This window comes from Panthera onca, chromosome A1 (genome assembly GCF_046562875.1).
Source record: "Panthera onca isolate mPanOnc1 chromosome A1, mPanOnc1 haplotype 2, whole genome shotgun sequence".
NCBI lineage: Eukaryota > Metazoa > Chordata > Mammalia > Carnivora > Felidae > Panthera > Panthera onca.
Window position 1 is genome coordinate 224460179 of NC_138339.1, and position 15623 is coordinate 224475801.

Consider the following 15623-nt stretch of genomic DNA (forward strand, 5'->3'; position numbering starts at 1 on the left):
GTAAAATGGTTTAGATGAAGACTCCATTTCTATTAAATGTAATGATACCTTCACTATTTTCACTTTAGTAAGAATTAAAGTGGTGTCATAATTTTGTTAATAAAACTACTAATTTCATGTTACTAAATACAAGTGTATTTATTTTCAGTTTGTTCGTGGTAGCACCTTCAAAGAAATCCCCATGACTGTCTACAGTAAGTACATAATGAATATTTGTCATATACAAGTGACAAGATGTAAAAAAAAGAAAACACACTATTTACTTTGTACTTGGAAATTACTGATAATCTGGTATTTAGAATTCCAAACAATGGCAAATTTCATCCCACTTGACACAGGCTTAAGGTCTGGATGAGACCTCTCAGCCAGGGCCATTACCATTCAGCCTCTATGGACCACTTTCCCATTCATCTGAAAAACAAGAATGATAGGATATGGGAATAGCAGTAAAACATAATTGCTAGCATGGAAAAAAAAAAGACATACAAACATACGAAGAGGAGAGACAGCTAAAAGGCATTCCAGAGCTATCTGAAAATTCAGATGTATGGACACAGAAGTAACACTGCTGAAGGATCTGTAGTTCATTCCACCCTCAAGCCATCAGCTTTCTAAGGGCACGGTGGGAGGGGTGTGCCAAAGAATCCTAATGTTTATGAATTGGCAGTTCAAAAACTCTCCCCATCCAAAAGTGGATGGGGAGAAATCCAAATCCAAAAATTGGACTTTGCCAGGCAATAAACCTAAGTTCCTAGATTCCAAGGTTCTTTTATCCCTGATTTTACCAGATTATCAAAATTAAACCTCTACTACTTAACAATGGTAAAGGGCATTTCATTCTCATAACTGTGACGTGTAGTATTCTTTTTCCAATGTGCTTTTTTCGTCATTTGTCTTTTTTCTTTCCTTTGTTGTAGCTTTCAAAGCAGAAATTCTTTTCATTTTGTTTTGACTCTACAATTAAACACTCAAAATGCACCAGTAGTTAAAGGATTACTTCAATTCCCACATTTACTCTGGCTAGAAAATAACTCCATTTTATACTGTGATCATTCTGGTATTTAATAAAAAAAAATCCTTAAGATTTACACTAGATATGGAAAAAGAATAAAGAAAATGTAAGGAGCAAAACAAAATGTCTGCTGATTTCAATGATGTAATAATAACACATGCAAATCCAGTATCAGGCCAGCTCAGCACTGTTTGAAAGATGGAGCTGGAATAGCTATGATTCAACCTGGTATAAATTCCAGTATGGAAGTATACAATCTTGTATATATTTTATAACAAATTAAAGAATCATTATGGGCTCTATTCATCAGAAATGTTATGTCATCTTTCTCACTAAAGATGTATAACTATACTACATTTCTTTACCTTTCCTACTTTATCCATTAAAGGTCCACTACTTTCTACATGTGCCAATGCAATATTTTGCCTAGAGTGAGCCACAATCTTATAATTCCTTTATTTTCCTCTCTTAAAATTGGATCCTCACTCACAGAAAATACGTTACGATTTACGAAAATATGTAAGTCTAATACACCTTGTCTACCTACTCAAAGCTCTTGAAACTGCTCAGAGATTTGCATTCTGATGCCAGATGTTTCTTTAACTCCTCCCCACATGGGAATGCTGCTATTTAGAAGTGTTCCTCAAATAGAGGTGGAGAGTAATTAAAACTAAGGTTCCATTTTTATGTTCCTTTATTGACTTGTCTCTAAAATTTCTTTAATTTCCTTGCTATATATTATTCTTATCCCCAAAATATCATAGTTTTCAATTGTATGGGGAAAAAATTCTCTTTAGTATATGTTGCCAAATACATAACATTTGAGGTACAGCAGAATAAAATCAGTATTTGATCCTCAGCCCAGGACTTGTCAAAACTATTTAAGTCTTCAGTCAAGCAAGATTGAAACAAAGCTACCAACCTATAGCAACATCCCGTACTTTGAGTCCCACTTGAAAATTTATGCTAAAAGTAATTAACCCATTTTGATAGTAGCAGCAGAGACCTCTGTGGATTTAGTTTTCATGGAAAGGTTTCCTGTGGCAAGACCACTTGTGGGATCAGTAATTAGATGCATAGATTTGATATATTTTAGAGCTTCATAATTTAAGATTTCAAGATATAAAATTTGATATGACTGAAACATAGTCACAATTAAGGTCTGGAACTCATAGGAATTTTTAAAAGTTGACACAGCTAAACATTTCAGAAACCAAAGGTGAGAATGTGACAGAAACCCAAATTGTGCTAACATCTCATCTCTAATGTGTCAACACAATCTGTTATAATTGCAGTTAGCTTTAGTGTGGCCCACTATCTAATGGAGCCATCATTTAAAAAAAAAAAACATTTTTAATGTTTATTTATTTTTAAAATTTATTTTTAATGTTTATGTATTTTTGAGAGACAGAGAATGAGCAGGGGAGGACCAGAGAGAGAGGGAGACACAGAATCGGAAGCAGGCTCCAGGCTCTGAGCTGTCAGCACAGAGCCGGACACGGGGCTCAAACTCACGAGCTGTGAGATCATGACCTGAGCCGAAGTCAGCTGCTCAACCGACTGAGCCACCCAGGCGCCCCTAATGTTTATTTATTTTTGAGAGAAAGAGAGAGACAGGCAGACAGAGGGTGAGTTGGGGTGGAGGGGGATAGAGAGAGAGGGAGACACAGAATCTGAAGTGGGCTCCAGGCTCTGAGCTGTCAGCACAGAGCCCGACACAGGACTTGAACCCACAAGCTGTGAGATCATGACCTGAGCTGAAGTCAGAAGCTTAACTGACTGAGTCACCCAAGCACCCCTAATGGAGCCATCTTTTAAGGTTTCTAAGTAGAAATGACAAAAGCCAGTAGCTCTGGTTGTATGGCTCCAGAGGCACATTTCCAGTTAATCTGTACAAAAAAAAAAAAAAAAAAAAAGTCAACCAAATAGTTTGCTGCTATTTTAAATAAAGTTTGCATATTATTTTCTGAGTTGGGTGGATGGCACATTTCAAATACATACTTCTAAGTTTTAAAAAAATGATGATGATATTAAGGCTGAAAATTAAACATTTTAGCCTATAATTTAAATACTGATCATATCATATTTGTTGCATAGAGCTCATATTTGGCTGGTTGAAATTTATTTTTACTTTTAATTATTTCGAACTATTTTTTCATATTTTCCTTTCTATATCACTGTTACCAAATGCATGAAAAATATTTTGTCTTTGTCTTTCATTTTTTCTTATGAGAAAAAAAAACCAACAATGCAATTGAAGATATGAATCGCATGAAATTAATCATGTTTATTTGTCTTCTGTTGCTATGCAGCCAATATTTTCAAGAAGTACTAAAGAAGGTAAAGAGCTTTAGTGTTGCAGTGCAAAATTACAGGTCTCTAGATAGAATTCCTCACTTAGTGTGTATATATTTCACTGGAACAAATCCATGTGTCTGGACTTCAGAGTACACCATCTGGACATGAGAAGACGATAGATAATGTACCATGAATATTTACTGGACCTGACTGCCTGAACACATTACCACCCCTTATACCTCAGTACCCAGCAAAGATTAAACCAAAGAGAGAGAGAGGACAATTTTATTCAGGTTGTTTTTATGTAAACATCATTTATGTTCCACTTTCTATACTTTCAGCAACTAAAATTATAACCAAAGTTGTGGAACCAAAAATTAAAGTGATTGAAGGCAGTCTTCAGCCTATTATCAAAACTGAAGGTAAAATCAACTGTTATACATGGTTCCTTCTTTGTGAAAAAAAAATCCAAGTAATAGACTGATTTCTATGAATGTATCTACATTCTTTTTGAAACTAACATGCTAAATATTTCTATATCAATGGCATGCTCACGTGATTGCAGAATGCGGAATGCAAATTATTTAGCAGAGTAGATGGTGCATTCCTAATACTTTCAGTACATTTGCTTGTACTTGATTTCATTTCAACCTAATTGGCCATTGCATTAGCACTAGAACCCAGATAAATACATAAGTAAACAAACAAATAAACAAATAAATCCGAGCTTTATTTTATACTGCAATTAGACTCCTTCAGTGTACTATTTTGTAGCTTTATCTCCAATCTCCCCACATGGATATCTTGTTATAAGAAGCTCTTCCAAAAATACAGGCATTTTTCATTCAACCATCTAAGAGAGCACTGAAGCTGCACATTGATGAAAGCTTTTAAAATAGTAACCACATATGATATATTTTTAAATCAGGCCACCAGAAACAGATGAAGGAATAAGCAGCTGGTGCATTAAGTCAAAAAGAAATAAGTATTCTTAATTGCAGTCCTGAACTTACATATTGAGAATACACATATTCTTATATACATATATATAATATACATCAATTGGTATATTTATTTTCCTTCTGGTATTTCAGACTAGAATATTAAATAGTTTTCTTTCTGCCGTCACTGTCTGTTAGTCAACTCCAACATTTTTGATGCCACCTTTATTTCATGTATTTTAATTATTACCAAGGGTCAGACCGTAAGAACATTTTATTTTTATGTCTAAGCATCTTAATGTGGTGACTTACCACAGTGAAAAGACCAGGATTTCTCCTTTATTCTTAAGAAGGATAGAAACAATCTTCAAAAAAAAGAATAAATCATGTTCTCAATTGAATGTCAAAAAAACTATTACTTTAATTATTTTTGATTATTTGATATAACTTTGATTATTTTTGATATTTCTTCTCATTCTGTAAATTGAGATGGCAATTTCTTGAATATTTTTGTCTGTTCCTTTAAAGGCAGGCCATGATTTCCATTTAAGTATTGGAAACATACACATAAAAGTTTATTTCCTAGCTAATTATCTATATTTTTATTCTTGAGACCTAAATTTGATAATTGATGTAGGCTTTGAAATCTGTGCTTACTAAAAAAATACTACACCTATGGTCATTTGATTTCTTTTATATTTTGATGAGAATTTGGTGTCTTAAGAAATTAAATCACTTAAATTTTTGTTGAGAAATTTTTCTTGATCATTTTAATGAAAATTATCAAATAATCCTTGGTAATACATTTGATTTTAACATTCTTATACTCTTTTTAAAATTAGATTCCCTAAAAATTTATATAATCACTTGTACACAGCTTCTATAATCAAAATCATTCACATGTGTTTTTCTTATTTCCAAAGATTCCTATCTTTTCTTTCAAGCTTCTTCATTCAACCCATTTATCTTCCCAATTTTTGCCAGTGGGATTCTATTGTATTAATCTTTCTTGAATTAGGCACCCAGTGGAGCATCAACTCTACCTGGGTTCTTCCTAGAAAGGGAACAAGGATGACAAATGGGGTCATGTCACCGACGTATTAAAAATTTTTAAGTTCAAAGATTCAGAGGTTTTATGTCTGTGTAACATACTGAAGGAAACACGTAATTATCTTGACAGCCATTCACAATTGTCCAGCTCTAACATTGCTACTGGCATTTCCCTATCACTGAACTTTTGCAGGTTCATTAATGACTCCTGAATTCTTACTAAGTATATACTAGACTCCAAAATACAATTTAAAGTATTTCTTATAAAGGGTACTTAACCAATTATAGAATTAAGAATAAATCAACTGAAATTCATTTCAACAAACACTTACTGAGCATCTTATTATAGTGCTAGGCATTCTCCTAAGTGCTGGCAGTAAATGTGAAAAAAAAAAGATTTGATAAAAATCCCTACCTTCATAGAGCATCATGATAGAGGGTGTTTCTGAAATTTCAGTTTAGGCTTTTCCAAAAGAAATGTTGATTTGGATGTTTTATTAACTCATTTCTCTTCTTAAATTCCTTAGGTGTATTTTCCTTTTGAAATTTCTACACCTTAAAAACCTGGACTTACACTTGATTTTCAATATCCCTTGGTCCCACAGATCAAATATTATGATATCATTCATTTATTATTTGAAAGAACAATTATCTTCATTATTTTAGATTGTTTTAGACTAACTCTGGGTAATGGTGTAACATTGAAAATTTCTAGACAAACAAATAAAGCCTCTCAAGGATAAGCAAATATAGTGACATTCAACTGCTGAAGGGTGTTACAGTATGAGTTAAATGTACTGAACTTTACTTTTCTTCTCTATAAAATAGTCTTGGTCAACTAATGTAGTAATCAGCTTTCTAACATTCAAAATGATTTTCTCTGGGAGCAAAATCATTTTGTAAGTCAAATGCAACATTTGTTTAAGTTCTGCATTTGAAGGACCGTTTTATTAATTAGTATATTAATTATTAAAATAATTAGTAATTATTAATAAATAATTTTCATATATAAGGTAAGTACTCAAATTCATTTTCCCAGAAAATCTGAAATTCGGTGTCTTAAATATATGTACCAAAAGTTGAGGTTTTTTTACATGTTCAGTCTTATGCACATTTGATAAAAAGTGTACAGTATTGAGTAATTAAAAATTAAATTTAAAAATTTAATAAAAGTTATAGATGATATCAGCATAGTAAAGTAAGATCTAAATTACTTATCATTAGAGCAACTTAAATTTGTACATACTGTATAATTCACAAAGTACAGCGACATATAATACCTTCTGTGATTCTACTTCACAACTGCAAATGAATGGATGAACTTATGCTAAATGCTAAAACATGAATCATGAAAGTAATTGTAGTAGCACACCAATAGACTGAGTCATTTGGTCTCATAAATACTGCTTAATTTGAAGACAATGGGAAATGTTTAAAATTGATTTCATAGAACCTGAAACCACTTTGATGTTTGAATAACACCAAGTGTTAAAACAAATTTCCTGTTCTGTCAAAGTTAAAGAACTGCCTTAACATGATAATTTGTCTCCTAAAACAATACCTCAGGACCCACAATAACAAAGGTCAAAATTGAAGGTGAACCTGAGCTCAGACTGATTAAAGAAGGTGAAACAGTAACTGAAGTGATCCATGGAGGTGCGTTATGTGTATTTCCTAAAGCCTAGTTAGGATCACTGTGATCATTTTGAAATAGTGTTGGTTAAATATATTGAACATCTGATGTTTTCTCTTGGTTTTCTTTTTATATAAATTGTGGGAATATTTTTCTCACTTACAAATAAAATACAATTTACCTTTAATGAAATTAAGCCAATGTAACAAATTGGAGTTAATTTAACCATTAAGTCACCAGGTCCAACATATGCATATCGTGCATATGCAAGTGATGATTATGAAATATAATGATAATAATAATGTCAATACAAAGTGATCTATTGGATTTAGAAGAAAAATGACCATTGTATAAGGTTGACTAATCAGTCACTGCTGGGACTCTCCAGCAGGGTTCCCACTCTAATGATGTATAATTCCCTGGATTCTTACTAAACACTCACTCCATTGTCAGAAAATAAGTATGGCATGGAGAGTTAGCTCTCTCCCTCACCCAAGATTCAGGACATAACTGCTACGCTTTTTAGACATTTGTTGATCTAAACCTATTTAAGATATGTCCCCCAAATGATTATGTTTGAATTCTAAATGGTATGGCTTTGAGAAATATATTTAATAATGAAAATGTCTACATTTGGCAGTTTAGGCATCATAAGGGGATATACCATATGCATTTTTCTTCCCCTACTTTTAGAGCCAATTATTAAAAAATACACTAAAATCATTGATGGAGTGCCTGTGGAAATAACCGAAAAAGAGACAAGAGAAGAACGAATCATTACAGGTAATCTTTGATTCCATACATGGAACTATGCTTGAATTATAAAGATAAAACCATAGTAAATCTTAAAAAAAGCTCTGTCTCTATAAGAATCACTAGAGAAATTGACTAAGTCATTTTCATGGTGGTTACTGAAGATACATCATTTTTTGACAGCAATAATATTATCCTAACTATTTAATCTGTGTTTTTCTCTGAATTGGAATTTGTGGAGTAATCTATAAGCATGTGTCTTTATTATACATATTCATACATGTGACATAACATTTTCCCCTTGCTATTTGTAATGAGTTAGTAAATCCTAGAAGAAAAACGATTCCCTCCTTTGATTTTCCATTTAGCTTAAGGTTTATTACACATCTACATACTGAAATATACACAAGTTTGTATAAGGCAACTGATCAGTTAGCAAACCTCTGTGTCAGTCTCCCACCAATGAATTAGTCTAAAATTCTGAATTCAGCTATGTTTTAAGTATTTGTTTAAATGAGCAGTCAGCAACCATGGCTTGCGCCACCTACTTATGTAAAGTTCTGTTTGGAACCCAGTGTGATCAGTCCTTCGTATAACGTGTGTAACTATTTTCACACTAATATGGCAATGTGAATAGCTGCACCACGAGCCATATGGCCTACAAAGTCTAAAATACTTCCTATCTGGCCCTTTCGGTAGGAAGTTTGCCCATCGCTGTTTTAGACCTTTTTAAAAAAAATGTTTTTTTTCTTTCTTTCAGGTCCTGAAATAAAATACACTAGGATTTCCACTGGTGGTGGAGAAACAGAAGAAACACTGAAGAAATTATTGCAGGAAGGTCAGCAATAAATATTGCAAGAAGGTGTAGAAAAATTAAAATGTGACTTGACCTAAGCTACCTGTTTCAGTCTAAGATAATCTTTGAGCCCTTTTATAGGTTTTCTACTCTATCTCATTCTTTCATTCAAGTTCCATGCCAACATGTGAAAAAAAGCCCAAAGATAGAGAATGAAATCCAAATGACATTGGGTTGTATTGATTGTTTTGTGATATATTGTTCAATAGCCTTATAAGAAAACTGACTTATCAAAAACCAACACTAAAGATAGAAAAAGAACCAAGTGTTGGTCTGGAATTCATTGTTTGCCAGATGCCATTATGTATCACATCAAGTCTCCTGTGTTTCTATTACATAAACCAATTTCTGCTATAAACATGTATCCTCTCAGAGGTCACCAAGGTCACCAAATTCATTGAAGGAGGTGATGGTCATTTATTTGAAGATGAAGACATTAAAAGACTGCTTCAGGGAGGTTAGTAAAAGGAAAACCACTAACCCGCCTAACAGGTTCTGGTGACTGAATTCAACTTTTTAAAGACTGAACATTCAGGTTTTTCTTTTCATAAGGTTGAAAAAGACAACATCATACGTTGTCTTAAGAGACTGATCAGTTCAATAGAAGTTTAAGTAATAATAATGAAGAAATGATTACTAGTTGAAACGGTCTTTAAAAAGTTGTATGGTATAAACTTGGGGAGCAATGAATATTTTTTTTCTTTGATACAGATAATTGTAAGGATATTTTAAGTATCTGAAAGAAGAATACTTTTTAAATTGGTAGTTGTTTAAAGAAGTCTAAATTGACATACTTTTTATATTTAAAAAAATGTATTCACTGCCCCCACAACAATAATAAAAGCATGTTTATAGATTTTTTAAGTGCATAGATCCAGAAATAAAAACAAAACAGTGCATTTAGCAATTTTCTTTTCCAAACTACATTCTTGAGAATGAATATCTGTTTCTTCTAACAGTTTGAGTGATAATCTATACTTGGAGATGTAAATTATTTTGCATATGAAATTAATCTTTAAAGTATGAATGTTCTCTATGGCATTAAAAGGACCTACTTTTAAAACCAAAGGAGAAAAAAAAGAATTCAAAATCTTATGCAAACTCTAAATGGTAATTATTCAAAGAAATAGTAAATACTAATGAAATATTATTTGGGTAATTGGCATTTGAATAAATGAATTTCTAGTTCATTTTATTAAAAATGAAAGTATTTAGATGACAAATTGTTTTAAAGAAGCATATAAATTATTTACAAAAATCAAAAATACGTCTTGAAATATTTGAGAAACACAACTGAAACTTGGTATTTCTCCAAAGTATTGTCCAAGATGGTTTTTCTGCTTAATTTGTTATCACTGTGTCCAAGATGTAAATTCTTTTGGGACCACACATATTTTAAGCAACTGTTTCTTTATTCTTTATTTTATATAGGTAAAATCTCTTATATATAGTGTTGAGACCCTTCAGCGATAGTAAAAATAAATAATTTTTATTTAACCAATGATTAAATTTCCCCTCAATAGAAAAATATGTGTCTGAAAAATACAAGATTTCCGTTCAGACTGTAGGGAGAGTGTGACACAGCCAAAACCGTAATAGAATCAAAGTTTTCTGTATGATCTAATACAGAATTTACTCATCTACCCACAAATGTTTAACTGTCAGCTAGGAAAACAAGGATTTGAGGGAAGTGGTGAAGATATTATGAAGGTTAAATTGAATTCTTTTTTTTTTTTGTTAAGTCCTTGCCATAGTAAGCAGCTTTGTAGAATGGCAGTGCTTTTTAGAGAATGAATCAATTAGTAGCTGCACCTATATATACATTGCTTTGCTTTATTTAGTCTTAAACTTCAGGTAAGTATGTTTTCCTCACCTTTAATAAGCCCCAGTTAACAAGTCGATTATAGACAGTGAACTAAGTACATAACAATAACTTCAGGCAAAAGAAAATATACCTGCTACAAGAATATGATATTCTAATTTTAGTTAAGGAAATCTTTCTTTAACTCCTGTTTCTTTTATCCCAGAGGTTGATTCCTTTAGTTCTCAATATTTGGTTTCTCTACATATCTATAAAGCATTAACTTCCACAACGCCACATCACAAATTTTAAAAAACATTTCTAAGGCTTTTCTTCTCATAAGAAAGACAACATAAGAAGCATAGTTACTAGTATCTGGAAACTAACTAGACATGCTAGTATTTTTGTTTCCTAGCCCTGTAAAGCCGATGCGTCATCACTGAGTTATAAGTGTCCAGATCCTGAGATACCTATTTCCAAAGAAGCTGCTGTGAATAAAGAGTACACCACGCAAGGCTTGCTTTTGTTCTTTCATAGTATAGATAATTGATCTCTATCCAAACTGTAGTCTTCATATTAAAGCTTGGAGTTTTCTATCTAGACTGCTTATAGTGATACATGTAGTACATTTTGATGAATTGAGTATATTCCTCAATTATTCTAGTCATGACTAGTAACATGGCTCAGTGGCCCTTTTGGTTTCAATATTGTGGTTTATCATTGAAGTACATCCCAGCCCCCAACTAAAAAATGTTCTCATGAAATGCATAGAAGTTTCACACTTATCTTAGATAAAATTACATTTACTAAAACTACCAAAGTAATTAAGGGAGAATATCAAGCTATAGAGAAAGGAACAAAAAACAAGTCATTTTGGATGGTTTTGACAAATCTGCCAATATTACATGTAAAGGCTGTGTAGAGAATAGGGATCAGCTTGCAGGTCTGGCTTTTGATCTGGGCTCCAACTCAAACTAACTTAAGTTGATTCTTCATCTGAAAATGAGGATAGTAATGTCACTTACATATAAATGAGTTAATGTATGAAAAGCACTTGGAATAACGCTCAGTAAACACAAGCTCCCAGTAATGCTAGCTACTGTACATATCATGGCCAACTATATTAACACAATACACTTATATAGTATAAATGTAATGAAGTAATATTTTACACCTAATTTAAATTTCTGAGAGCCATACCCATGGTAAATATGCAAAAATCCTATAAATAATTGGGCTGAAGCACTTTGCATGTTTCATAAAACATGGTAGGGAGGGGCCTTCATGTGGGATCATTCATATGATTGGTTTATTCTCCCACATTTTGCTTCTCTAAGCATATGACTTGATCCCACTTTCATTCATATTGAGATAGCAGAAAGCCACTGGGAACAAATCTGGTTTTCTACACTTTATTAGACTTTCTCCTAAAGATTTTTTTGCAAACAATTAATACTTCTTATTTTAATATTATCATAGCAAACTAGTAACAAATTAATTACTTAATTGGATGCTGCCAAGTATATGAAAGAAAATCTGAGTGTAAGTGCTTGTTTTGAAACGTAATGCTGCGAATACTTCGGTGAGCTTGCTTTAAATTATACAGTAACTGTTATTTGGAGTTTAATAAGTCCATTATAAACAATGGTCTTATTCACTAATTAAAGACTGGATCCATCTCTTCTTGACTATATTTTATAAGCCCTTATTTTGTTACCAAATAAACCTGAAGTTAATGGAAATATATCAATTGGACCATAGTCCATAATTCAGACTTTTCTATCTCAAAAAAACTTAGACTCAATATCGAACCTAATGAGGTTTTCTACAGTTCTGTATTCTATTTTACTCTATTAACAACGTATCATAAGTGATTACACATCTTACATTCCGTGGGAAATAAACCATGTTGGAAATGTGCCATGTAGAAACAAAATTATTCAAACATTTTTAAAATGTTTCTTTCTTACTTGGTGTCATACAGCCAACATAACTGTTGGTGACAGTTTCTTGCTTTACTTTTTAATGAAATTTCAGAGAATTGAAAAAAAATATATATATATAATAGAAAGATTTTGACCTGATTATTGGGTATAAATAATATATAAAAGCAAGAAATGTATAGAGAAAAATTTTACAAGGTAAGCAGAAAAATGAAGTCACTGTAGAAACCACATTTAACCTTGATCTTAAGCATCCAATAGCAGAGTGAAAATGTGAATTTGGGCCTACCAGGGGGTCTTTTTGAGGACTTAAAGAAAAACAAGGAATTGGGAAGTATTATGCAACTATAACAACAAAAAAACTGTATAGTTATGAAACACTTTAAAATCTTAAATATGAAAGCTTTTATTATTTTTAACTACTTAATTTTATAAGTGGTCTTACAGGATTGGAATTAAACTTGGGAGTATGTTGGCACACATTTCCTAAGTTGGTTAATATTATATTTCTAGAGTTATTAGGCCAATGCTATCTTGTTGTCCTGGCGTTCTATAAGGTAATTGTGAATTAATTTACAATGAGAATTTCAGAGGCAGAAGTCTGATACATCACAAATAGGAATGACTGGAAAAATGACTCAATATCTCTGGGAAGACACTTCTGTTACACTGTATATAATATTAAATATTCCTTCATCATAAAGCAATGCTTTTTATAAAAAAGGTGAAAAAGTCATGTAAGTCACTTACTCTATGGGAAAATGACACGCTGTATGGGGCTCCAAATGCCATAATGAAACGATGTTTTGCAAATAGTGAACATTCGTTCTCATCAGTGGACAACAAATGCCTGTCTGTAGCCAATGAAAAAGTCTCATGATTCCAAAAAAAACTACATGTTTAAGTGATGCTTATTTTAAACTTTATACTTTTCTTTAATTACGGTCTCCTGTCTATGTTAGCCATAACTTGAAAGTATTTCTAACTACAACTATTTAATTTTAGACACGCCTGTGAGGAAGATACACGCCAACAAAAGAGTTCAAGGTAAATGTATTGATAGTACTGTGCATAGGAGATACGTCCAAAGGGTAATGTTTTAATATATTTTATTGGATCTTGTTGTCTTTCAGGGAGACAAGTTAGCAAATTTTGAGGCAAAGTATTTTGCTGATAAAAATCAGAAAATAACTTATTCATGTTCTACACTATCAGTAAGATGTAAGGATAACAAATGTTAAAGGAAAGGCAATCATACTCAAGTAAAGTGCTAGATTTTTGAAACCACTAAAGTAGATTCAAGTAGAGTTAAGTTGAAAAGAAATCCTTGAATATGAGCCAAGCAAAAGTTGGTTGCTGGTGAACCTGAACTCTCTAAAAATGTTAGAGATCAGGCTACAGTTTGAAACATTAGTAAAATTAAAGGTTAGTAAACATTAGTGGGTTCCAGCCCCACATCAGGCTCTGTGCTGACAGCTCTGAGCCTGAAGCCTGCTTCAGATTCTTTGTCTCCCTCTCTCTCTGCCCCTCCCCCACTCACGCTCTGTCTCTCTCTCAAAAATAAACATTAAAAAAATAATAAAAAAATAAAACTATACACATATAGAAAGTTATTAATATAACTTTCTACAAAATTTTGATATAATGTGTAGATTATACACATGCATATATTACCCATGCACTACAGTTTTCTTCATAACTATACTTATATGCATTTTCTAATCTTTCACTCAGGTTCTCTTGCATTCTTAATAGATTAAACAATGACAGATTTTCCATGTGGAACTTCAAACAAATTCCAAGATTGGACTTTCTAAAATAATTACATATTAATAGTCAAAAGAAATTGCAAGGATTGTAAATGCATTATAGGTATATCTGATTTTAAACCAACCCAACATAGACAATTGAAATTAAAGAATCAATTATACAAATACTTTTTAATTGAAGGTTTTATCAGGGATTTCTTCTAAACATCCTATTCATCCAAGTTTTCTAAAGAACTAAAATCAAACTTCAAATTATTACTTTCATACACTTTTAATCAAAAGATAACCTTGATTTCATCACCATAAACAGGATATTAAGAAAACAGAATCTAATGTTTAATACAGTAAGAAATGATGGTCTTTATAGATATAGTCATGCATAGGATATCATATTGTTAAATTCTAAAGTTTCATCACATTTACAATCTATGTGTTCTTCTTTCTTCCTATCAGGATCTAGAAGACGATCCAGAGAAGGTCGTTCTCAGTGAAAATCCAGCAACCAGACAGCAAAGTTTATACCACCCTAAATCAATAACCTGATGCTAAGCGAAAATTATGAGAGCCACACTGACTTCAGGAAAAGAAACACCAGCACAAAAAAAGCAAACACAGAAAAATTCTGAATACAAATTTCATCTTTTTTTTTCTCTGAATGAGAAACATGAAGGAAATTGTGGGGGTTAGTCTGCTGTGGGATGGGAACTGAAGGAAATAGAACACCTTACATACAGGCTTTTACATATTGACATTAAAAATTCTAGCTAACTTTGGAATCCATCAAAGAAGATTCTTGTCACCTGAGTTATCAAAATTCAAGTCTCACATTCCATTGAGAAGATTAAGCCTTGAATCTAAGAGATAGATAAAATGTATGCAAGCAGGTACCTCTCCATGGGAAGCTAAGCTATAAAACTGGGTGCTCAGTACTAAAAAAACAAGCAAACAAAACTTTTATGTCAAAAAACTTCACACATTTCTAATACAATGTGGGATTACCAGTAAATTATGTTATTTCTACAACTAATTTTGTACTCTTGAAATGTTTGCCATATGCTTTTTTCAATACATATTTTTATCTCAAATTTTCAATAAAACAATTTTTTCAGTTATAAAAAGAATTACTTCAAATTGGGTAATCAGAAAACTCAAGGTTTAAATTAATAAGTGGTTTGGACTTGGGAACAAGACATTATACCTCTTTTTTTATTACAAATACTCAATAAAGGAAATTGAATTAATTTAGTGTTTCTTGAATTTTTTAAACTATTATGTTATATAAAGAATCATTACTCAATGAAGCAATCATTAAGCATCAACTGAATACCTAATACAACCCCAGAACCATGCCAGGTTGTGAACCAGACAGTTACTGTCTTCAAAGAGTAAAGAAACAAATCACCAATAATTCATAACTCACTATGAGCTATAGTAGAAGAATAAACAGTTCTACACGGACACAAATACATTAATTTTTCTTAGGATTTTGCTAGATATAGGAAAAGTCACAGAGATTCCCTTAACTAAGACTGAAGTAACACTGGAATCCATTGTATAGTAAAAGAAA

The 15623-nt window shown here is 32.1% G+C and overlaps 1 protein-coding gene across 9 annotated transcripts in view; it reads left to right on the forward strand.

Moving 5' to 3' along the window:
* Nucleotides 1-15297, forward strand: part of POSTN (periostin) — a 35974-nt gene extending 20677 nt beyond the window's left edge. The window contains exons 16-23 of one of the 9 annotated variants that reach the window (XM_060637298.2): nt 149-194; nt 3652-3732; nt 6868-6957; nt 7628-7717; nt 8448-8525; nt 8917-9000; nt 13293-13334; nt 14510-15297. In XM_060637298.2, coding sequence (XP_060493281.2) covers nt 149-194; nt 3652-3732; nt 6868-6957; nt 7628-7717; nt 8448-8525; nt 8917-9000; nt 13293-13334; nt 14510-14547 — 549 coding nt within the window. In that variant the 3' untranslated portion in view covers nt 14548-15297. The remainder of the gene's footprint in view (nt 1-148; nt 195-3651; nt 3733-6867; nt 6958-7627; nt 7718-8447; nt 8526-8916; nt 9001-13292; nt 13335-14509) is intronic. The other 8 variants (XM_060637300.2, XM_060637301.2, XM_060637299.2 and 5 more) reach the window with 8 other exon arrangements.
* Nucleotides 15298-15623: the final 326 nt, after the last annotated feature.